Below are 24,022 nucleotides of genomic sequence, written 5' to 3' on the forward strand. Positions count from 1 at the left end.
ATTATTTCCTTCTCCAGCAATATTTTTCTTGCAAGATGTCCTCTGCTATCCATCCTTCATTTCTGCTGTGCCCTGGCCACTATGTCAGAAGAGTGATTCCTCGACACCTTGCCTTTTAATTCACCACCAGTAAATGTGATGGGTCAATAGGAATATGAAGTGATGTTCAAACTCACTAGAAATCAGAGAAGTTCAGATGAGAATTACACTGAGCTATCACCTTAGACACATGAGATTGACAGACATTTGAAGGTTGCTAACCGCAAGTATCAACCAGGATATGAGGAAACCAGGAAACTTTCTACACAAGAGGAGAGAAATGCTCAGTGAAATTAAGTACACTGATGCCCTGTGCTCCAGCACATTCTATTCCTGATGTCTATCCAAGCAAAGTCCTCGTGTCCATCTACAGGGCACATGTAGGAAAGTGCTGATTACAGTGGTATTTGTAGTAACAAGGAGTTGGCAGCAACTTAAGTGTCCTTCACCAGTGGTCCAGTAAGTTAAATGGTTTTAGGTTAGTTTCCTCAAAACCAGACCCTGAGAGCTATTTGCATTCAAGTAGCTTACTTGGGAGGTGATTTAAGGAAGCACCACCGTGGGAGTAGGAAAGTGAAGCAGCGGCTCTTTGAGACTCAAAGAAGGATACATGATCAGCAGGTTACCTCAGAGGAGAATGGAAGCTTCCTCTCACTGGAGAACATTAGGAGGCAGTGCTGGCCATGACCCCAGAGTAACCTCACCTGAGTAGGTGGAACACAGAGGCATTTATGCTCCCACTCACATTTTCCAGGCTGAGTGGTGTTCCAGGGCCATCAGTAGCAGGTCCACCTGGATGGCCCAAGCACAGGCCAAGAGAAAGCAACCAGGTAGAGAGACCCATGTTCATGCAGCATAATACAGGAGGCATGGACTAGAACTGTTAGTGCCAAAGAGAGAGCACAAGGCAACACTTGTGTCATGAAGATGGTTTTAGAAATGGGGGCGATGTTGTGGGATAAATTAGGAGATTGGAATTGAATTATATACACTATTGATACTATGTGTAAAATAGCTAACTAATGAGACCCTACTGTATAGCACAGGGAACTCTACTCAGTGCTTTGTGGTGACCTAAATGAGAAGGAAATCCAAAAAACAGGGGATATATGTATATGTATAACTGATTCACTTTGCTGTACTGTATAAACAAAAACAATATTATAAAACAACTCTACTACAATAAAAAAAATTTTTTTAAAGAAATAATGTGTAGAGGGAAGTACATTAGGAACAACAAAAGTGATAGACCTATATCATTAACATAAGTTAAAAATACGTGCAGAAATATGGGCTTCCCTGGTGGTGCAGTGGTTGGGATTCCGCCTGCCGATGCAGGGGACGCGGGTTCGTGCCCCAGTCTGGGGGAAACCCGCATATCGTGGGGCGGCTGGGCCCGTGAGCCATGGTTGCTGAGCCTGTGCATCCGGAGCCTGTGCTCTGCAGTGGGAGAGGCCATGACAGTGAGAGGCCCACGTATGACACACACACAAAAAAACATGCAGAAATAAAAGCACAGGATATATATCACACCGGTAACTTATATGTGGACAAATTTAGGACACATTATACAGTGCCTCAGGGTGGAGGGGTGAATGGGACTGAAGACAGGGAAGAAAAATAGAAATTTAGGGGCCTCATGGAAATTCATGAGGAAGTGCTGTCATAACCTGGGGGAGTGATTTAAAATTTTCATCTCATTCTGCTCCTCTAGGTTAATAAACCTGCTTTTCCTGGATGCCCTTAAAACCCTAACCTCCCACGTTACACTTAGGATATCTGGATTCAGCCTCCCTAAGAGTAGGAACTATATGGATTACAAGGTCACTCCACTCTCAGCCTGGTGCCAGGTCTCACCAGAGTACATTTGAACAACAGGTGCGCAAGGACAACCCAAGTTCCCACGACTACATTTCCCAGAGCTCCTTGGTGATTCTAACTAGATTCAAGGGGTGGAGCAGTTTGAAAACCAGTGAGGTCTCTTCCTGGGCTTGTCCAGGAAGTGGGAGGATGGCAGTCAGCCCGGTTCCTGGTTGTGGGACCCAGGGGAGCTCGGTAAGTGACATGTTGTGCATTGAAATCGGGGTTTAATCCTATTTCTAATGTGAGTCCAGGAGACTAGATACTACACAGACCCGAATGTCAGGTCCTAAGCCAGTTCAGAAAGATTGGCTGACATATAACTTGAGTCCTTATGCTGTAATTACTGCACAGGATAATGGAGGAGATAACACACCCCAATTCAAACTCTGGGGGTTGATGCCGAAAGCTCAGCTTCTCTGTACTCCGGTGCCAAATCAGATCTTGGAGACAGAGTTTTGGGTGAAGTAGAAAAAGAGAGCTTTATTACTTTGTCAGGCAAAGGGGGACACAACAGCTCCTGCTTCGAAAAACTATGTGTCCCAACCCAGGAAGATTTGATAAGGAGTTTTATAACAATACTTCCCAAAGGTGGGGTTTTGGACAAGATGAGGGTGTGTGTAGGGTCTCAGGTGGTCGGTCTCCTAATCTTGATGAGCTTCTCTGATCCCTTTAATCTTGCTTTGGGTGGTTTCTTGCCTGCTCCTCCCTTGATTAGCAAGTGTTTGAATCTGCCCTCTGGAACTCAGGGAAGGTAATGGAGGCTGGATTCTTGCCGACAAAAAATGGGGGACAAAAATAAAAGGCCAAGCCTCCATACCTGGGTGCCTCACAGGGCCCTGCTCAGTTTCAGGGTTAGAGTAACAGCCATGTGACATCCCAAGTGTGAGTACTTGCGCAGGTCATTTAAGCATCTCTAAAAGTCAGTTTATCCCTCAGAAAATTGGAGCTAATGAGAGAGCTTACTTTAAAAGTTTGTTGTGAGGATGAAAGTATATAAAATATAGCTAATATGTACAACACGTGATTTACGGGACAGGATTTCCCTCTTGGATAATTGAAACAGCAATGTCCACCTTCTCTGTCCCCATCTGGGTGTGTCCCAAAGGGCCCAGTTAGTCCTGCAGTCAGCAGATTCATGATCACTCCTGCTCCTCCTGCATTAGCTAATCAGAAATTCTCTAATGATCATCCCCAAACTCCAGGGAGTCTGTGTTGTGTTGTCTGCACAGTTTAAGGGAATTATTGAGGACATTTTATCTTGATGGAAGGAAGACCCTAAGGGGAAGGTCTTCAGGAGCCATAAATGACAAGAACCAGCTCTTTCACTGTCAGGCAGGCTGAGGACACCACTCCCTGAGCACAAATGTGCAGAATTCCACTGAAGAGAGGAACCTGTGGAGGCTGACAGCCCCAGAGCAAGGGGTCTGTGGGCTCTCCCCTCTGGACTTTGCTCCCTTACCCTGGCCCGATGCCCACAACAACAACACGCCTGTTGGCTCTTCTTTGATGAACTGACCTTTCCCTTCCCCCAAGTCACAGTTTAGTTCCTCAACCACAAAATGGCTGACCCCGCCCCCTCTCACTCAGAAGGAAGTTAACTGCCAACTATGAAACTTGGCAGGCTGCATCCTGCCCAGAGACTTAATTTTGTTTGCCTTTTACAGGTTCAAGTAGTTCAGAGCCAACTTTAAAAATAGGCAGATTTCACCCAAAACTCTGAGTTTCTGATCCTCAAGAGGGGGAAAAGAAGAGAAACAAAGAAACATTCAGAACTTCCTGCTGCCTGGGTGTAACTTTTTTTTTTGGCTGTTTTCCATGGGCCTTCTCTGCACTAAGCACTGTGAAGCACAGTCTGTGGGCACGGCTTGCGTGGCAACTTCTCTTGTTTTCATCCAGAAGATCACTGGGCTGGCCACTTGCCCCTAGGGGTGGGTTAGGTGGTGGTGTCCTTGCAGTGAGCCTCGGCACCAAAAAAAAGTTAAGTAAAGGGAAGGAATGGGAAGGGAAGGGAAAGGGAAGGAGAGGAAAAGAAAATCACAGCATAGAGAATGAAAAGTCACTTAGAAGCAACTCTTAAAATTCTACTATTCATTTGGACAGTTCTAATGCTAGGCATATATCCAATGAATTGAAAACAGATACAGAAAAAAGTACTTGACCACAAAGGTTCTCAGTAGCACTGTTCACAGTAGCCGAAGGTGGAGTGGAACATAGAGACAGGAGGTAGACTGGTGGTTGCCCGAGGCTGGAGGAAATGGGGAGTAACTGCTTCATGAGTTTGGGGTTTTACTGGGGGTGGTGAGATATTTTGGAACTAGATAGAAGTCGTGGGTGCACAAAGTTGTGAATGTACCAACTGACACGGAATTGTTCACTTTAAATGGTTTATTTAGGTCACGTGAATGTCACATCTATTTTTAAAAATCTGTTCAGTCATGACAGATATGCTGGCAGTAGGTACAGAAGGCTCCACCTCTGTCCAAACGTGTACTTATGCTGCCTGTAGCCCTGAGGGTGACATCAGCGTTTCACTCTCTTCCCCTGGGCCCTCAGTTTAGTTCCTGAAGCATAAAACAGAGGGCTCCATTACTTCCCTCAAAAGGAGTTTTGTTTGTTTGTTTGTTTTTTACTATAAACTCCCTAGTACTTCTGTCCCAGAGACTTATTTTGTTTGGCTTTTCTATCTTCAGCTGAGCAGCTGTGTTCCTTTAGATTGTCTCTCTGGGCCTGCTCGGTAGTCCTCACAATACCTGCCTGACTCTGCGAGCTTTAGCTCAGAGGCCTTCAGTACATAAAGCCCTGTTGCCCAATGGCCTCTGAGCAGGGCTAGCCTAGCAGCTCCCTTTCCATCCAGAAATCAAGCAGATGCCCACCTGCCCTGGGGTCAGGGTGGGTTGTAGTGTCAATCCAGTGGGATGCCATATCCTTCACTGAGACAGAGAAAAGGAAAAAGAAGGGAAAGTATAGGAAATAAAACACAAGCACCACACACACACACACACAAAGAAAAGCCACTCACTAACACTCCTTAAGGCTCTTTTATTCAGTCATGCCAGAAGTGCAGGAAGTAGGTATAGAAGATTTCGTCTCAGTCCATAACTGTACTTGTGATGGCAGCATCTCAGGGGTGAACTACCTCTGGATCAACCTGTTTCTAATTCTTTTATTTTAGGCTTTTGCTTACAACTTTATTTGGGGAACAAATAAGGGTTTCTTTAGTGGAAAAATAAAAAATAAAATAATAAAAATGAAATAAGATAACATAAAATAAAATAAAATAGAAAAACACTGCTGTACATGAAAGAGGTAGAGACCCTAGACTGGGAGCTGGACAATGAGTTCTTCATATTGACCTGCTCTCCAGGGCTACATCAAAAAAGTAATTTGTAACTGAAGAACCATGTCACTTAGGGATAAATCAAAGCAGCCAGTTGACTATTGAACATTGACCATTCAACAAAATAACAAGCCTTCATTTGGTGACAGAAGAAGTCTCCTTTGCCTGACTTTCAAGGTCCTCTGGAAGTTGCCTCATCCCGTACATCTTACCTTTCTTTCACACAGCTCTCCAAAATGACCACTGATATGATGTGTCAGGTTCCCCAGATTTAGACGCTGAGACCAGGACCATGTGCAAGTGGCTTATTGAGTGCTCCTGGGAGAACTCCTGTGTCACCCTGAATGTGAATTATTACTCAAAGTCTTTCCAGACTCAAGGCAAGGCAGCTGAGTTTTCAGTACATCTCACCAGTAAGTCACTGATGCAGGGCTGCCCTGGCAGGACATGAAGTCCCTGGCACTTCCAATTTTCACACAGGAAGGCAAAGCAGCTCCAGGAACTCCCAAGAAGTCTTCCAAAGAGTCCACAATGCAGCTCCTTAAGCACAAGGACAAAGAAGGCATGCTAGTCAGAGGCACAGAAAGCGGTCAAAAAATCTAAAGGTTTCTGGGTGGCTTACAGACAGCATTCTCCCCACATTAGCCTCAGTCCTGAATCCTCACCGATGCCATGTGCCCTCTCAAGGTACCCTGAGCATGCTCTGTTCTTTACCCTCTGTACCTGAGGCAGAAGTCTATAGGTCTGATGGCTTCCATTACATCACATTTTTTAAATGTTTTTAAACTACTTTAGCCAAATTCTCATAACATTTCTACTCTTTGTTCTATATTAAAAGGAAACAATTCCTTACATATAGTTCTGTCTCCACCTTTGAATTCTTCCTTGAATATAGTTTACAGGTGAGATGTCTGGCTGGAGTGGAGCTTGGACTCCTCAATCTTTCCAGTGAATACGAGGGAAGATGACTGATGACAAGAGATACTTTAATGGCTGATCTTCTGTATATCGGTGGTTCTTCTTCCTTTCCAGTGACACCATACATTAAGAACACTGCCTTATTTTTCTACACCAATATCCCCAATTATACTTTACACATAAAGGAAGACCATGTGCTACCATTACATATTGGTCTTTGCTATGTTTGGTAATTCTTGTAGTAGCAATCAGGGACATAGAACATGATTCACCCCTCCTAACTGATCCTATGGCAACTAATCATCTGACTGGTTCCTTCTGAGCCCCTTTGCACTGGCTTCCACAACCTCCAGGCTCAGAACCCATCAGTGTTGCTATCATTTCCTGTGGTTGCACTTGCTACACACTCCCCTATGCAACTCAGATGCCCACTTTACTCTTCAGTCCTTTCCCTTCACTTTTGTGATTTTTAGGTACTTTTCACAACTCATGTAACACTAAACTATCTTTTTGTTTTCAAAGGAAGTCACAGTATACATTTTACTATCTCTTCTATTATTTCTAGAGTTCAGTCCAGGAGAAAGGAATTTCTGAGACTTCTGAATTAAAACTGAACATCAACTTACTTCCATTTGCTTAGAAATGTTTTAAGTGCCTTTCTGGGATTTCTCAGTAGATGCCCTAAATGTGTTCTTTATATATCCCTTGAGTCTTCTCTAATATTAATCATGAAGCTGAAAGGAAAGGATATATCTGCACAGAAATGTTACATATCAAGAAATAAGGCTCATTGTGTTCTCAGTTAGCTATTTTCCTGGCAACTGTTTTCTAAGTTTTGCCAGTATTTCACCCTGAATCACAACTTTAGTCTTAGCAATTTCTTTTGTTTAATCACAGAATACTCAAGTAATATTTGGTTACTCTTTCTGATTTACTTCACTCCGTATGACAGACTCTACATCTATCCATATCTCTAAAAATGACCCAATTTTGTTCCTTTCTATGGCTGAGTAATATTCTATTGTATATATGTACCACATCTTTATCCCTTCATCTGTCAATGGACATTTAGGTTAATGCCATCTCCTGGCTATGGTAAATAGCGCTGCAATGAACATTGGGGTGCCTGTGTGTTTTGAAGTATGGTTTTCTCAGGGCATATGCCCAGTAGTGGGTCTGCAGGGTCATATGGTAGTTTATTTTTACTTTTTTAAGGAACCTCCATACTGTTCTCCATAGTGGCTGTACCAATTTGCATTCACACCAACAGTGCAAGAGTGTTCCTTTTCTCCACACCCTCTCCAGCATTTATTGTTTATAGATTCTTTTGATGATGGCCATTCTGACCACTGTGAGGTGATACCTCACTGTAGTTTTGATTGGCATTTCTCTAAAAATTATTGAGCACCTTTTCATGTGCCTCTTGGCCATCTGTATGTCTTATTTGGAGAAATGTCTACTTAGGCCTTCTGCCCATTTTTGACTGGGTTGTTTCTTTTATAGATATTGAGGTACAAAGGTATTGACCTTTGTATATTTTGGAGATTAATCCCATATCAGTTGCTTCATTTGCAAATATTTTGTCCCATTCTGAGGGTTGTCTTTTTATCTCATTTATGGTTTTCTTTGCTGTGCAAAAACTTCTAAGTTTAATTAGGTCCCATTTGGGATTTTTGTGTTTTTTTAACATCTTTATTGGAGTATAATTGCTTTACAGTGGTGTGTTAGTTTCTGCTTTATAACAAAGTGAATCAGTTATACATATACATATGTTCCAATATCTCTTCCCTCTTGCGTCTCCCTCCCTCCCACACTCCCTATCCCACCCTTCTAGGTGGTCACAAATCACTGAGCTGATCTCCCTGTGCTATATAGCTGCTTCCCACTAGCTATCTATTTTATGTTTGGTAGTGTATATATGTCCATGACACTCTCTCACTTTGTCACAGCTTACCCTTCCCCCTCCCTATATTTCAATTACTCTATGAGGTGGGTCAAAATTGATCTTGCTGTGATTTTTGTCATAGAGTGTTCTGCCTATGATTTCCTCTACGAGTTTTATACTTTCTGACCTTATATGTAGGTCTTTAATCCATTTTTAGTTTATTTCTGTGTATGGTGTTAGGGAGTGGTGACAAAGCGAAAGAGAGGCATGGACATATATACACTACCAAACGTAAGGTAGATAGATAGTGGGAAGCAGCTGCAGAGCACAGGGAGATCAGCTCGGTGCTTTGTGACCGCCTGGAGGGGTGGGATGGGGAGGGAGGGAGGGAGGGAGATGCATGAGGGAAGGGATGTGGGAACAGATGTATATGTATGACTGATTCACTTTGTTATAAAGCAGAAACTAATAAAAAAAATTAAAAAAACTAATTTCATTCTTCTACATGTAGCTCTCCAGTTTTCCCAGTACCACTTATTGAAGAGGCTGTCTTTTCTCCATTGTATATTCTTGCCTCCTTTGTCATACATTAGGTGACCATCGGTGCCTGAGTTTATCTCTGGGCTTGCTATCCTGTTCTATTGCTCTATATTTCTGTTTGTGTGTCAGTACTATACTGTATTGATTACTGTAGCTTTGTACTATAGTCTGAAGTATAGTCCAGGAACCTGATTCCTCTAACTCCATTTTTCTCTCTCAAGATTGCTTTGACTATTCAGTCTTTTTTGTTTCCATACAAATTGTGAAATAGTTTGTTCTAATTCTGTGGAAAATGCCATTGGTAATTTGATAGCGATTGCATTGAATCTGTAGACTGCTATGGGTATTATAGTCATTTTCACAATATTGATTCCTTCAATTCAAGAACATGGTATATCTCTCCATCTCTTTCTGTCTTCTTTAATTTCTTTCCTCAGTATCTTATAGTTTTCTGAGTACAGGTTTTTGCCTCCTTAGGTAGGTTTATTCCTAGGTATTTTATTCTTTTGGTTGCAATGGTAGATGGGATTGTCTCTTTAATTACTCTTTCTGATCTTTCATTGTTAGTGTATAAGTATGCAAGATAGTTCTGTGTATTAATTTTGTATCCTGCAACTTTACTAAATTCATTGATTAGCTCTAGAAGCTTTCTGGTGGCATCTTTAGGATTTTCTATGTATAGTAGAATGTCATCTGCAAACAGTGAGCATTTTACTTCTTTTCCAATTTGTATTCCTTTTATTTCTTTTTCTTCTCTGATTGTCATGGCTAGTACTTCCAAAACTATGTTGAATAATAGTGGCAAGAGTGGACACCCTTGTCTTGTCCCTGATCTTAGAGGAAATGCTTTCAATTTTCTGCCATTGAGAATAATGTTTGCTATGGGTTTGTCATATATGGTCTTTATTATGTTGAGGTAGTTTCCCTGTATGCTCACTTTCTGGAGAGTTTTTCTCATAATTGAGTGTTGAATTTTGTCAAAAGCTTTTTTAGCACCTATTGAAATGATCATATGTTTTTTATTCTTCAAGTTGTTAATATGGTGTGATTTGTGTATATTGAAGAATCCTTGCATACCTTGGATGAATCCCACTTGATCATGGTGTATGATGCTTTTAATTTGTTGTTGGATTTTGTTTGCTAATATTGAGGATTTTTGTGTGTATATTCATCAGTGATATTGGTCTGTAGTTTTTTTGTGATATATTTGTCTGGTATTGGTGTCAGGATGATGGTGGCCTCGTAGAATGAGTTTGGAAGTATTCCACCCTCTGCAATTTTTTTGGAAGAATTTGAGAAGGCTGGGTGTTAACTCTTCTCTAAGTGTTCAATAGAATTCTCCCGTGAAGCCTTCTGGTTCTGGACCTTTGTTTGTTGGAAGATTTTTAGTCACAGTTTCAATTTCTTTACGTGTGATTGGTCTGTTCATATTTTCTATTTCTTCTGGTTCAGTCTTGGAAGGTTGTACTTTTCTAAGAATTTGTCCATTTCTTCCAGGTTGTCCATTTTATTGGCATATAATTGCTTGTAGTAGTCTCTTAAATCCTTTGTATTTCTGTGGTGTCAGTTGTAACTTCTCATTTTTCATTCCTAATTTGGTTGATTTGAGTCTTCTCCCTTTTTTTCTTGAGTCTGGCTAAAAGTTTATCACTTTTCTTTATCTTTTCAAAGAACCAGCTTTTAGTTTTATTGACTGTTGCTATTGTTTTCTTTGTAACATTAAGAAAGAATTAGGTTTTTAATTCCCACAAAACACCTTTCAGCACGCTTAACTTTCTGATAACACCCTCACCTGCACCAGTTTTGTTTTGGGGTTTTTTTGTTGTTGTTTGTTTTTAGATCCACAGAACATAAAAATCCTTTTTTGACAGGGTTCAGAAAGCTGATATTATCTCTTTTTTCCTCCCTCTATATGAAGGATGTATTTAAATGAATGTTGGTCAGTAAGACATTTGTCAGCTATGGGTATTGTGTGCTCAACTGTCTAATATTACCATTTGAATGTTGTATATGATTGTGAGGCTTATGTCACTAAAGATTTTTATTCTGATTTTTCATGATCAAAGTTCATGTGATATTGTATAGACATGCTTTGTAGTGAACTATATTAGCAATAATTTCTGTACATGATCTAGGATTTATTCCAGCATTTCTTTTCCTTTTTTTAAACAAAATATTTTTTTAATTAACAAATGATGGAAATAGAAAAGTCTACATAAAGATTTTAGAAGGAGAACTTACAGGACACAAATTTGTGATTCATTAGATGAGACACTTGGATGTGATTCCAAAAGCTTTTATTGAGCATTGCCATGTTTGTAAGCTTCATAGGGATGGACATCATATTTATAAATGCCCTTCTGTAAGGACTACCATAGATGTGAAATTCTTTACCTTAATATCATCTTTGAAAATATTAAATTGAAAATTCTGTTAACTTATATTTTAAGAATAGGCTTATTGTATTACTGCAAGAGATTTGATTTTCAGCAGAGTGCAAAGTTCTTCCAAATGCACATGTCTTTTTTCTAATTTCATTTTGTTTTAGGGCACTTTTTAAGTGTAGGTTTCTCATTTACTAAAAGTTGTCTAATTGAACAAAAAGAAAGACAATAGAAATACATAGCTTATCACCATTAACCTATGGGTGGGATTCTTTGTACCATGTCACCTCAGGCCTTGTCATCTTACCAATAATAATGCACCACTGTTACAATTAGAGTCCATACTAGATTAGAACTCTGGTAACAGGGGACAGAAAATTTTTTCTACATGGGATTTTACAAAATACAGACTATGTGGGGGGGAGGTGCTCACCTTACCAGAAAGTCAAGAGATAGCCTAATCCTCACCAGTGTCATGTGTCCTCTCATGCTACACTGAACATGCTCTGTTCTTTACCCTCTGTACCTGAGGCAGAGGTCAGTAGGTCTAATGGCTTTCACTTAAGTCACACTTTTTAAATGTTTTAAAATTACTTCAGCCATAATTCTCACAACTTTTCTACTCTATCCTATAATAAAAGGAGTCAATTCTACCTTTCTCTTCCTTAGTTTTTCATTTTGATTTACATCTTCACATGCTGATGGAGAGGTAACACTATTAGAATATATACATATATTTTTTTTTAATTATCCTTTTTGAGTTTTATTTTTTCCTTCAGAAATACCAATTATCTTTATATTGGATTGTCTTTGACTGGTTTTATGTCTATTAACTTCTCTCTAACTCTTTAATGGCTTTATCTCTTCATTAAAACCGTTGAGTATTAAGTTTTTCTTCTACATAAATCATTTGATATTATGCTATATATATATTCCCTTATTGTTCATAATTACTTATATATTATCTTTGATGTTATTCTTAATTAGTTTCCAAAGTTATAAATAGTTCTTTTGATAATACTGTGTTATTTTATCACCTCATTTTTTGGCTTTTTGGTATGAGTCCATTTTAAATGTTCTATCTCTTCAAGTACCTGTGAAGAATATCTTTCCATTGTTCACTTTATGATTCTTCTTGAGCTGGTTGTCTTTTTCCCCTATCTTTTGTGTATTATGTCCTTTTCTTCTGATCCCAGTCTCACAGTATATTTGCATTCTGTTTTTTCATCATATTCATGCATGTATAGTTCTGTCTCCATCTTTTATTTGTTTTTTGAATGAAATGTGACTGGTGAGATGTCTGGCTGGAGTGGACCTTGGACTCTGCAATCTTTCCAATGGAGATGAGGGAAGATGACTGAAGACAAGAGATATTTTGATGGCTGGTCTTCTGCATACGGATGGTTCTTCATCCTTTCTGGTGACACCATACATTAAGAACATTGCCTTATTTTTCTGCCCCAATATCCCCAATTATACTTTACACCTAAAGGAAGACAGGTGCTACCATTACATACTTGTCTTTTCTGTGTTTGGTAAATCTTGTAGTAACAAACAGGGGACTGAGACAGGGTTCACCCATCCTTGCTGATTGTATGACAAATATTCATCTGGTCTGTTGTTCTGAGCTCCCTGCAGGTGACTTCCACAATCTCCAGGCTTAGAACCCACAAGTTTTGCTCCCATCTCCCATCATTGTACATTCAGCTCTCTTCTCTATGCAACCCAAATGGCCATTTTACTCCTTCTGTTTTGTGATTTTAAAATACTCTTCATATTCATGTCCCAATGAGAACTACTGTCCTTGTTTTCAAGGAAGAATATGATATATTTAAAACCATTTTTTCTTTTATTTCTACAGTGTGAACTAGGAAGAAGAACTATCCTAAGTCTTCTGAATTAAAACTGAGACTCAATCTACATTGAAGTTCCTCAGAAAGGTATGCTTTTCTGAGACATCTCAGCTGGCTCCCTAAGTGTGTTCACTCTCCCTCCTTTTATTCTTTTCTTATATTTATGATCAAGGAAAACGAAATGGTATATCAGTGCACATCTAAATTACAAGTCAATATATAAACTTTGCAGTGTTTTCACCCAGTTTTATCCTGAAAACTACTTTCTAGTGCCTCCATATTTCACCTTCTATCATAACTTCAGTAGTACAAAATCTCTTATATTTAGTCATGGAATATGCAGGTATAATTTAGTTATAACATGTTGCTTGCATCCACACCATGGCTTCTTCTCAATGAACTTGAAGTTACTAAATTCTAAATTAACATAATATTTTTAAAAATCTTTATTGGAGTATATTTGCTTTACATTGTTGTGTTAGTTTCTGCTGTATAACAAAGTGAATCAACAATATGTACACATATATCCCCATATCCCCTCCGGAAGGAACAAAGAAAAATCTTTAAAATCAAAAGAGAGCTTTAAAAAATATACATTAATTTCCAAATAAAAAGATGTTGGTTAACCCAGAAATGAAATGGCCAGGCAGGTCCAAATCATATTTCTTTTGTTCCACATCACCTGCCCTCCTTACTTACCCAGCACTGATTCGGGATACAGAAGCAGAAGAGGGTGTGTGGTGGTCTGGCTAAGTACCAGTTGTTCTCTCGGTGTCTGAGTCATAGAGTTTTTGACTTGTGCTGATGCATGTAAAGATGAGAAGAAATGAAATAAGCTTAAGAGATTTGGAGGAGATCAGATTGCAGACATCAAGAATAGAAAAAGTTGAAACACTAGCAAAATGGGAAGAATAACGGATCAAAAAAGAGAATTAGGTGAATCTGAAAGAAATGACATTAAGAAGGACAACAGGAATACATAACTTATCACCATTAACCTAGGGGCAGGGCCTTTTGTAGCCTCTCACCTCAGGCCATGTCATCTTATCAATGGTAATGCACCACTGTTACAATCAGTGTCCACACTGGATTATGACTCTGGTATCAGGGACAGAAACATTTCCTACATGAGATTTTGCAAAATAAGGACTTCTTTTTTTTTTCTGGTTCACCTTACCAGAAACATATAGCTTGAAACTTGATTGTTGTCTTTTCTCATCTTTCCTTTTCCTGCTTTTCATTCCTCAACTCAATAAATTCTTTGTTGATATTATTCTTCAGCAAGTTCTCCTAGTAGATTTGAGCAAATATCCTACCAGGTTCTGGCCCTGCAGTAGAAGCATCTGCTTAGGTTTCAGCAAAAGTTCCTCAACAGAGTCTCATTGAGCTGACTTGGACCACATGCCATCCACGAGGAAAACACTGGTCCTAGAGCAAATGTGCTTTGAATTGTGACTAACGGGGTCACATGTCTATTCATTCAGCTCAGTATGTACAGCTCACTCTCCATACAGGCCAGACATAACAATTTGATGATGGTGCATTTTGCCCAAACTGCAGCCTTCCCCTACTGCCCTTCTCACAGTGATTTCTCATCTCAGAGTAAAAGACAATAGGTCAGATCGCATCTCAATCCATGCTTCCTCTTACTACCTCTGCTCCCTTCATCCTGTCTTCCTTGAATGTTCTTTGGAGACCCTAGGCAGGTTCCAGTTTAGGGCTTTTTTTTTTCACCCTCTGGTCCTTCTTCCTAAATCATCCTCCCACATTTGTGGACATGGCTCATTCTCTCATATCCTTAAAGTCATAGTGAAGCTTCCTCTGCCCACCTTATTGGAAACTGAACCTCTCTCTGTGCACATCTTATCTACCTTCTTTGCTTTATTTTCCCCAGAACACTTATCACTATCTAAGAAATTGTATTTTTAAAAAATTCATTTAATTCACTGTGTCATACCAGACCCCACTAAAATGTAAGATTCTTTAAGATAAGCAACCACTAGGTCAGTAACATACACATAATAGATTTTCAGTAAACTATTTATTGAATAAATCAATAAATCAGTTTTTGAATGAATATGAATCTTTGAGTGGGGAAATTTGTGTAAGGTTCAGCTGAAGAGGATATTGAGTTGGTCAAGTACCAGGAATGAAAGTACTATATAATAATTCTCCTGTTTGTATTAGAAACTGTTTGTAAACTCTATTTTAATTGACAGCAACTTGTACCTCTCCTTATTCATCACCAGGAAAACCACATGTAAGCTGTTTATCGTTTTACTCATCACTTCATCTGGATTTCCAACTTCTCATGCTCAAAACATGGAAGAAGTGATAATACTTTTCTTTCAGGGTTACTCGCACCATTAACTGAACTTATGCATATGAAAGTCATTAATACACTAAAAGCACACACAAAAAAGGCTTATAATTACAGATATTTATAACCATTGTTTGTGTTTACATGTTTAAAATACATTTGTTATCATTAGGCTAATCAAAGAAATCCAAGTACAAAAGTAATATATTTGTTTTTGTTTTGTTTTCCTTGCCTTAAGGAATCATGAACATTGAAGCATATTTTGAAAGAATTGGTTATAAGCACTGTAGGAACAAATTGGACTTGGAAACATTAACTGACATTCTTCAGCACCAGATCCGAGCCATTCCCTTTGAGAACCTTAACATCCATTGTGGGGAAGCCATGGAATTGGGCTTAGAGGCCATTTTTGATCAAATTGTGGGGAGGAACCGAGGTGGGTGGTGTCTCCAAGTCAATCATCTTCTGTACTGGGCTCTGACCACAATTGGTTTTGAGACCACGATATTGGGAGGGTATGTATACAACACTTCAGCAAACAAATATAGCCATGCCATGATTCACCTCCTGCTGAAGGTGACCATTGATGGCAGGAACTACATAGCTGATGCTGGATTTGGACGCTCTTACCAGATGTGGCAGCCTCTAGAGTTAATTTCTGGGAAGGATCAGCCCCAGGTTCCTTGCATCTTCCGCTTGACAGAAGAGAGAGGAATCTGGTACCTGGACCAAATCAGAAGAGAGCAGTATATCCCAAACCAAGAATTTCTTAATTCTGAGCTCCTGGAAAAGAATAAATATCGGAAAATCTACTGTTTTACTCTTGAACTTCGAACAATTGAAGACTTTGAGTCTGTGAATATATACCTTCAGGAATCTCCAGCATCTGTCTTTACAAGCAAGTCATTTTGTTCCTTGCAGACCACAGAAGGTGTTCACTGTTTAGTCGGCTTCACCCTCACCTACAGGAGATTCAATTATAAGGACAATACAGATTTGGTAGAGTTTAACACACTGAATGAAGAAGAAATAAAAGAAAATCTAAAAAATATATTTAATATTTCCTTGGAGAAAAAGCTTGTCCCCAAACATGGTGATAAATTTTTTACCATATAGATAGATTAAGCAGTTAAAATGGTCTCAGGATTACTTCTGGTGCTGTAACTTTTTATTATAAAAAAGTTAAACATCTATAAAAGTAGAGAGAATGAAATAATAAACCTCCATTTGTTTATCACTCACTTTATCAGTTATAAACTACAGGCCTATCTATCATATTTTCTCAATGCTCCCACATCATATTGAAGAAAATGCTAGACATCAAATCATTTCACCTTTAAATATGTCAGCATATATAATTAGATGACATTTAAAAAAACATAACCATAATTTTCAAAAATAATAATAACAAAGATGTTTTAATGATGGCCTATGGTTTTCTTGAGGAAAAAGTTATTTATGCTAGAAAGCTTTCCACATTGGTTGAATGTTGAATTCATAAAACATGTTTACCTGTCATTCAGTAACTAGAACCTTGAGGGAAACTTTTTAATTAAATTCTACCAGTGTATATCCAATGTCATATTTGTGCAGAAATACCAAATGTATAATGGGATTATAATTCAACCAAAAAGAAAGAGACATGACATTGCTTCCAAATAACCTAATATTTCTCAAGAAAAGGTGTAAACCAATACTTGTTAGCATGTGATCAAGTACCAAGCGAGGGACACAACTAATAATTTCTTACATGGCTCTTTTTGCAACCACAGTTCTTCAAGTACCATTTTTCTTAATATGGGAACACTACTATTTATAATTTTTGAAATTTTGGAACTCAGTATTTTTGCTTAAAAGTAATAAGTTCTGGGCTTCCCTGGTGGTGCAGTGGTTGAGAGTCCTCCTGCCGGTGTAGGGGACACGGGTTCATGCCCTGGTCCGGGAAGATCCCACATGCCATGGAGCGGCTGGGCCCATGAGCCATGGCCGCTGACCCTGTGTGTCCAGAGCCTGTGCTCCACAACGGGAGAGGCCACAACAGTGAGAGTCCCATGTACCGCAAAAGAAAAAAAAAGTTATAAGTAATGCAAATTTTAAAATACTTATTATCTAAAAACTTCATATTGGAAAAGTATGTTAAAACATGTTGGCCAGGGCTTCCTTGGTGGTGCAATGTTTAAAAGTCTTCCTGCCAATGCAGGGGACAGGGGTTCGAGCCCTGGGCCAGGAGGATCCCACATGCCACGGACCAACTAAGCCTGTGTGCCGCAACTACTGAGCCTGTGCTCTAGAGCCCACGAGCCACAACTACTGACCCTGCATGCTACAACTACTGAAGCCCATGTGCCTAGAGCCCATGCTCCACAATGGGAGAGGCCACTGCAGTGAGAGGCCTGCGCACCGCAGCAAGGAGTAGCCCCTGCTCACTGCAACTAGAGAAGGCCTGCATGCAGTAACGAAGACCCAACACAGCAAAAATTAAACAAATAAATAAATAAGATTAAAAAAACATGTTGACTAATACAATATCAGTCTTAAAAAAAAATTTTTGGCAGAGTTAGGTTATTATGGGGTTTCTTTTTTTTACCTGCAGTAGAGTCTTCCTTGAATCCTCTTTCTTGTCTCCCAGTTCTATTCTTTTACTTCCTTTTACACTTTGGTGTAAGAGAAAGAGTATGTGCTTCAAAGTATACAGTTCTGAGTTCAAATCCTCTGGACACCAGGTGAATTAATTGATGAATCTGTGGCTCCCATTCCTCAGGTTTAAAATGGGAACAATACATATATGAATAAGTGCCAAACCTAGAGCACCATCTTCCTTCCCTCTCGTTGGCCTTGTTCAGCTCTGCTGCTATCTTGCAGCACGGTTAGCTCATGTATGGTACTGTTGGACAGAAAGGATTTTCCCACATTCTGAAAAGACAATGCCAAGGGAGGAGATGTAGGCAAGAGATACTTTCCACATCAAAATGTGGCTCAATAGAGGACCTTCAAGATGACGGAGGACTCAGATATGGAGGTCACCTCCCCACAAATATATCAAAAATATATCTATATGTGGAACAACTCCTACAGAACACCTAATGAACACTGACATAAGATCTCAGACTTCCGAAAAAGCAAGGAAATCCCCACGTACCTGGCCGTGTGGCTGATAGGGACTTGGTGCTCTGGCAGGATATCAGGCCTGAGCCTCTGAGGTGGGAGAACCAAGTTCAGGACATTGGACCAGCAAAGACATCCTGGCCATATGTAATATCAATCACCGTGAGTTCCCCAAAGATCTCTGTTTCAACACTAAGAAACAGCTCCACTCAGTGACCAGCAAGCTCCAGTACTGGACACCCCATGTCAAACAACCAGCAAGGAACAAAAACACACCCATTAGCAGAAGACGGCCTAAAATCATAAGTTCACAGACACCCCAAAACACACCGACAGACATAGTCCTGCTCACCAGACAGACAAGATCCAGCCTCATCCACCAAAACACAGGCACCAGTCCCCTCCAATGGGAAGCCTACACAACCCACTGAACCAACCTTACCCACTGGGGGCAGACAAAAAAACAACGGGACCTACAAACCTGCAGTCTGCGCAAAGGAATACACAATAAGTTAAGCAAAACGTGAAGACAGAGAAATATGCAGCAGATGAAAGAGCAAGGTAAAAACCCACCAGACCAAATAAATGGAGAGGAAATAGGAAGTCTACGTGAAAAAGAATTCAGAGTAATGATAGTAAAGATGATCCAAAATCTTGGAAATAGCATGCAGAAAACACAAGAAACGTTTAACAAGGACCTAGAAGAACTAAAGAGCAAACAATGATGAACAACACAATAAATGAAATGAAAAATCCTCTAGAAGGAATCAATAGCAGGATAAATGAAACAGAAGAGCAGATAAGTGACTTGGAAGATAAAATAGTGGAAATAACTACCACAGAGCAGAATAAAGAAAAACGAATGAAAAAAAATTGAGGACAGTCTGAGACATCAGGGACAACATTAAACACCACAACATTCGGATTATAGGGGTCCCAGAAGAAGAAGAGAAAAAAAGAAGGGACAGAAAATATTTGAAGAGATTATAGTTGAAAACTTCCCTAATATGGGAAAGGAAATAGCTAATCAAGTCCAGGAAGCACAGAGAGTCCCATACAGGAAAAATCCAAGGAGAAACATGCCAAGACACATACAAATCAAAGAATCAAAAATTAAATACAAAGAAAAATATTAAAAGCAGCAAGGGAAAAGCAACAAATGACATACAAGGGAATCCCCGTAAGGTTAACAGCTGATCTTTCAGCAGAAACTCTGCAAGCCAGAAGGGAGTGGCAGAACATATTTAAAGTGATGAAAGGGAAAAACCTACAACCAAGATTACTCTACCCAGCAAGGATCTCATTCAGATTCAACGGATAAATTAAAACCTTAACAGACAAGCAAAAGCTAAGAGAATTCAGCAGCACAAAACCAGTTTTACAACAAATGCTAAAGGAAATTCTCTAGGCAGGAAACAGAAAAGAAGGGAAAAACTTACAATAATAAAATGAAAAAAATTAAGAAAATGTAATAGGAACATACATATTGATAATTACCTTAAATGTAAAAGGATTAAATGTTCCAATCAAAAGACATAGACTGGCTGAATGGATAGAAAAACAAGACCCTATATATGCTGTCTACAAGACACCCACTTCAGACCTAGGGACCCATACAGACTAAAAGTGAGGGGATGGAAAAAGATATTCCATGCAAATGGAAATCAAAAGAAAGCTGGAATAATACTTCTCATATCAGACAAAATAGACTTTAAAATAAACCCTATTATAAGAGACAAAGAAGAACAGTATGTAAAGATCAAGGGATCAATCCAAGAAAAAGATATAACAATTGTATATATTTATGCACCCAAAATAGGAGCACCTCAATGCATAAGGCAAATGCTAAGAGCCATAAAAGGGGAAATCAACAGTAGCACAAAAATAGTAGGAGATTTTAACACCCCACTTTCACCAATGGACATATCAATGAAAATAAAATGAAATAAGGAAACACAAGCTTTAAATGACACATTAAATGAGATGGACTTAATTCGTCTTTATAGGGCATTCCATCAAGAAACAACGGAATACAGTTTCTTCTGATGTGCTCATGGAACATTCTCCAGGGTATATCATAACTTGGGTCACAAATCAAGCCTTGGTAAATTTAATAAAATTGAAATCGTATCAAGCATCTTTTATGACCACAATGCTATGAGACTAGATATCAATTACAGGAGAAAAAACTGTAAAAAATATAAACACATGGAGGTTAAACAATAAGCTACTAAATAACCAAGAGATTAGTGAAGAAATCAAATAGGAAATCAAAAAATACCTAGAAACAAATGGCACTGAAAACACGACAAGCCAAAATCAATGGGATGCAGCAAAAGCAGTTCTAAGAGGGAAGTTTATACCAATAAAATCCCACCTCCAGGAGCAAGAAAAATCTCAAATAAACAGCCTAAACTTACACTTAAAGCAACTAGAGAAAGAAGAAAAATAAAACCCGAAGTGAGCAGAAGGAAAGAAATCATAAAGATCGGATCATAAATAAATGAAAAAGAAATGAAGGAAACGATAGCAAAGATCAGTAAAACTAAAAGTTGTTTCTTTGAGAAGATAAACAAAATTGATAGGCCATTAGCCAAACTCATCAAGAAAAAAAGGGAGAAGACTCAAATCAATAGAATTAGAAATGAAAAAGAAGTAACAACTGACACTGCAGAAATACAAAGGATCATGAGAGATTACTACAAGCAACTCTATACCAATAAAATGGACAACCTGGAAGAAATGGAAAAATGCTTAGGAAGGTATAAACTTCAGAGACTGAACCAGGAAGGAAGAGAAAATATAAGCAGACCAATCACAAGCACTGAAATTGAAACTGCAATTTAAAATCTTCCAGTAAACAAAAGCCCAGGTCCAGATGGATTCACAGGCAAATTCTATCAAACATTTAGGGAAGAGCTAACACCTATCCTTCTCAAACTCTTCCAAAATATAACAGAGGGAGGAACACTCCCAAATTCATTCTTCGAGGCCACCATCACCCTGATACCAAAACCAAACAAAGATGTGACAAAGGAAGAAAACTACAGGCCAATATCACTGATGAAAATAAATGCAAAAATCCTCAACAAAATACTAGCAAACAGACTCCAGCTGCACATTAAAAAAGATCAAACACCATGATCAAGTGGGGTTTATCCCAGGAATGCATGGATTCTTCAATATACATAAATCAATCAATGTGATACACCATATTAACAAATTGAAGGAGAAAAACCATATGATCATCTCAATAGGTTCAGAAATATCTTTTGACAAAATTCAACACCAATTTATGATAAAAACCCTGCAGAAAGTAAGCATAGAGGGAATCTACCTCAACATAATAAAGTCCATATATGAAAAACCCACAGCCAACATCATTCTCAATGATGAGAAACTGAAACCATTTCCACTAAGATCAGGAAGAAGACAAGGTTGCCCACTCTCACCACTCTTATTCAACACATTTTTGGAAGTTTTAGCCACAGCAATCAGAGAAGAAAAACAAATAAAAGGAATCCAAGCCAGAAAAGAAGAAGTAAATCTGTCACTGTTTTCAGATGACCTGATACTATACATAGGGAATCCTAAAGATGCTACCAGAAAACTACTAGAGCTAATCAATGAATCTGGTAAAGTAGCAGATACAAAATTAATGCACAGAAATCTCTTGCATTCCTATACACTAATGGTGAAAAATCTGAAAGAGAAACTGAGGAAACACTCCATTTACCATTGCAACAAAAAGAATAAAATATCTAGGAATAAGAGTACCTAAAGAGACAAAAGACAGGTATGCAGAAAACTATAAGACACTGATGAAAGAAATTAAAGGTGATACAAATAGAAGAAGAGATATACCATGCTCTTGGATTGGAAGAATCAACATTGTGAAAATGACTAATATACCCAAAGTAATCTACAGATTCAATGCAATCCCGATCAAACTACCAATGGCATTTTTCATAGAACTAGAACAAAAAATTTTACACTTTGTATGGAAAAACAAAAGAAAGACCCTGAACAGCCAAAGCAACCTTGTGAAAGAAAAACGGAGCTGGATGAATCAGTCTCCCTGACTTCACACTATATTACTACAGTAATCAAGACAGTATGGTACTGGCACAAAAACAGAAATATAGATCCCTGGAACAGGAGACAAAGCCAGGAGATAAACCCACGCACATATGGTCACCTATTTGATAAAGGAGGCAAGAATATACAACGGAGAAAAGACAGCCTCTTCAAAAAGTGGTGCTGGGAATACTGGACAGCTACGTGTAAAAGAATGAAATTAGAACACCCCTTAACACCATACACAAAAATAAACTTGAAATGGATTAAAGACCTAAATGTAAGGCCAGGCACTATACAACTCTTAGAGGAAAACATAGGCAGAACACTCTATGACATAAATCACAGCAAGATCCTTTTGGACCCACCTCCTAAAGAAATGGAAATAAAAACAAAAATAAACAAATGGGACCTAATGAAACTTAAAAGCTTTTGCACCGCAAAGGAAACCATAAACAAGACAAAAGACAACCCTCAGAATGGGAGAAAATATTTACAAATGAAGAAACTGACAAAGGGTTAATCTCCAAAATTTACAAGCAGCTCAATATCAAAAAAACAAAAAACCCAATCCAAACTTCGGCAGAAGATCTAAACAGATATTTCTCCAAAGAAAATTTACATATTGCCAACAAACACATGAAAGAATGCTCAACATCCTTAATGATTAGAGAAATGCAAATCAAAACTACAATGAGATATCATCTCACACCAGTCAGAATGGCCATTATCAAAAAAACTACAAACAACAAATGCTGAAGAGAGTGTGGACAAAAGGGAACCGTCTTGCACTGTTGGTGGGAATGTAAATTGATACAGTCACTATGGAGAACAGTATGGAGGTTCCTTAAAAATCTCAAAATAGATCTACCATACGACCCAGCAATCCCACTCCTGGGCATATACCCTGAGAAAACCATAATTCAAAAAGAGTCATGTACCACAATGTTCATTGCAGCTCTATTTACAATAACCAGAACATGGAAGCACCCTAAGTGTCCATCGACAGACGAATGGATAAAGAACATGTGGCACATATATACAATGGAATATTACTCAGCCATAAAAATAAACGAAATTGAGTTATTTGTAGTGAGGTGCATGGACCCAGAGTCTGTCATACAGAGTGAAGTTAGTCAGGAAGAGAAAAAGAAATACCATATGCTAACACATATGTATGGAATCCAAAAAAAGAAAAAGATCCTGAAGAACCTAGGGGCAGGATGGGAATAAAGATGCAGACCTAGTAGAGAATGGACTTCAGGACACAGGGAGGGAGAAGGGTAAGCTGGGACGAAGTGAGAGAGTGGCAGGGACATATATACACTACCAAATGTAAAACTGAAAGCTAGTGGGAAGCAGCCGCATTGCACAGGGAGATCAGCTCAGTGCTTTTTGACCACCTAGAGGGGTGGGATAGGGTGGGTGGGAGGGAGGGAGGTGCAAGAGGGAAGAGATATGAGCATATATGTATATGTATAGCTGATTCACTTTGTTATAAAGCAGAAACTAACACACCATTGTAAAGCAATTATACTTCAATAATGATGTTTTAAAAAGTGATGTTAAAATTATTAATTAAATAAATAATTAAATAAATACTGCTGTAGCTGCTCCCCAATTTAAAAAAATATATGGCTCAAGGAAAAAGACGCAGTTTGTACAAATAAGTCAAAGTCATATTGTATAATGAGTATCCTG

At 38.8% G+C, this 24,022-nt stretch overlaps 1 protein-coding gene across 3 annotated transcripts in view; it reads left to right on the top strand.

The window, feature by feature from the left end:
• Positions 1–23,786, top strand: part of LOC308608083 (arylamine N-acetyltransferase 1) — an 82,876-nt gene extending 59,090 nt beyond the window's left edge. The window contains exons 1-3 of one of the 3 annotated variants that reach the window (XM_081220753.1): positions 2,033–2,094; positions 12,828–12,906; positions 15,378–23,786. In XM_081220753.1, coding sequence (XP_081076879.1) covers positions 15,383–16,255 — 873 coding nt within the window. In that variant the 5' untranslated portion in view covers positions 2,033–2,094; positions 12,828–12,906; positions 15,378–15,382 and the 3' untranslated portion in view covers positions 16,256–23,786. Of the gene's footprint in view, positions 1–2,032; positions 2,095–12,297; positions 12,387–12,827; positions 12,907–15,377 lie in introns of those variants that run through there. The other 2 variants (XM_081220755.1, XM_081220754.1) reach the window with 2 other exon arrangements.
• The last annotated feature ends 236 nt before the right edge of the window (positions 23,787–24,022 follow it).

Source organism: Mesoplodon bidens (assembly GCF_964165515.1).
Source record: "Mesoplodon bidens genome assembly, chromosome: 20".
Classification (NCBI taxonomy): Eukaryota; Metazoa; Chordata; class Mammalia; order Artiodactyla; family Ziphiidae; genus Mesoplodon; species Mesoplodon bidens.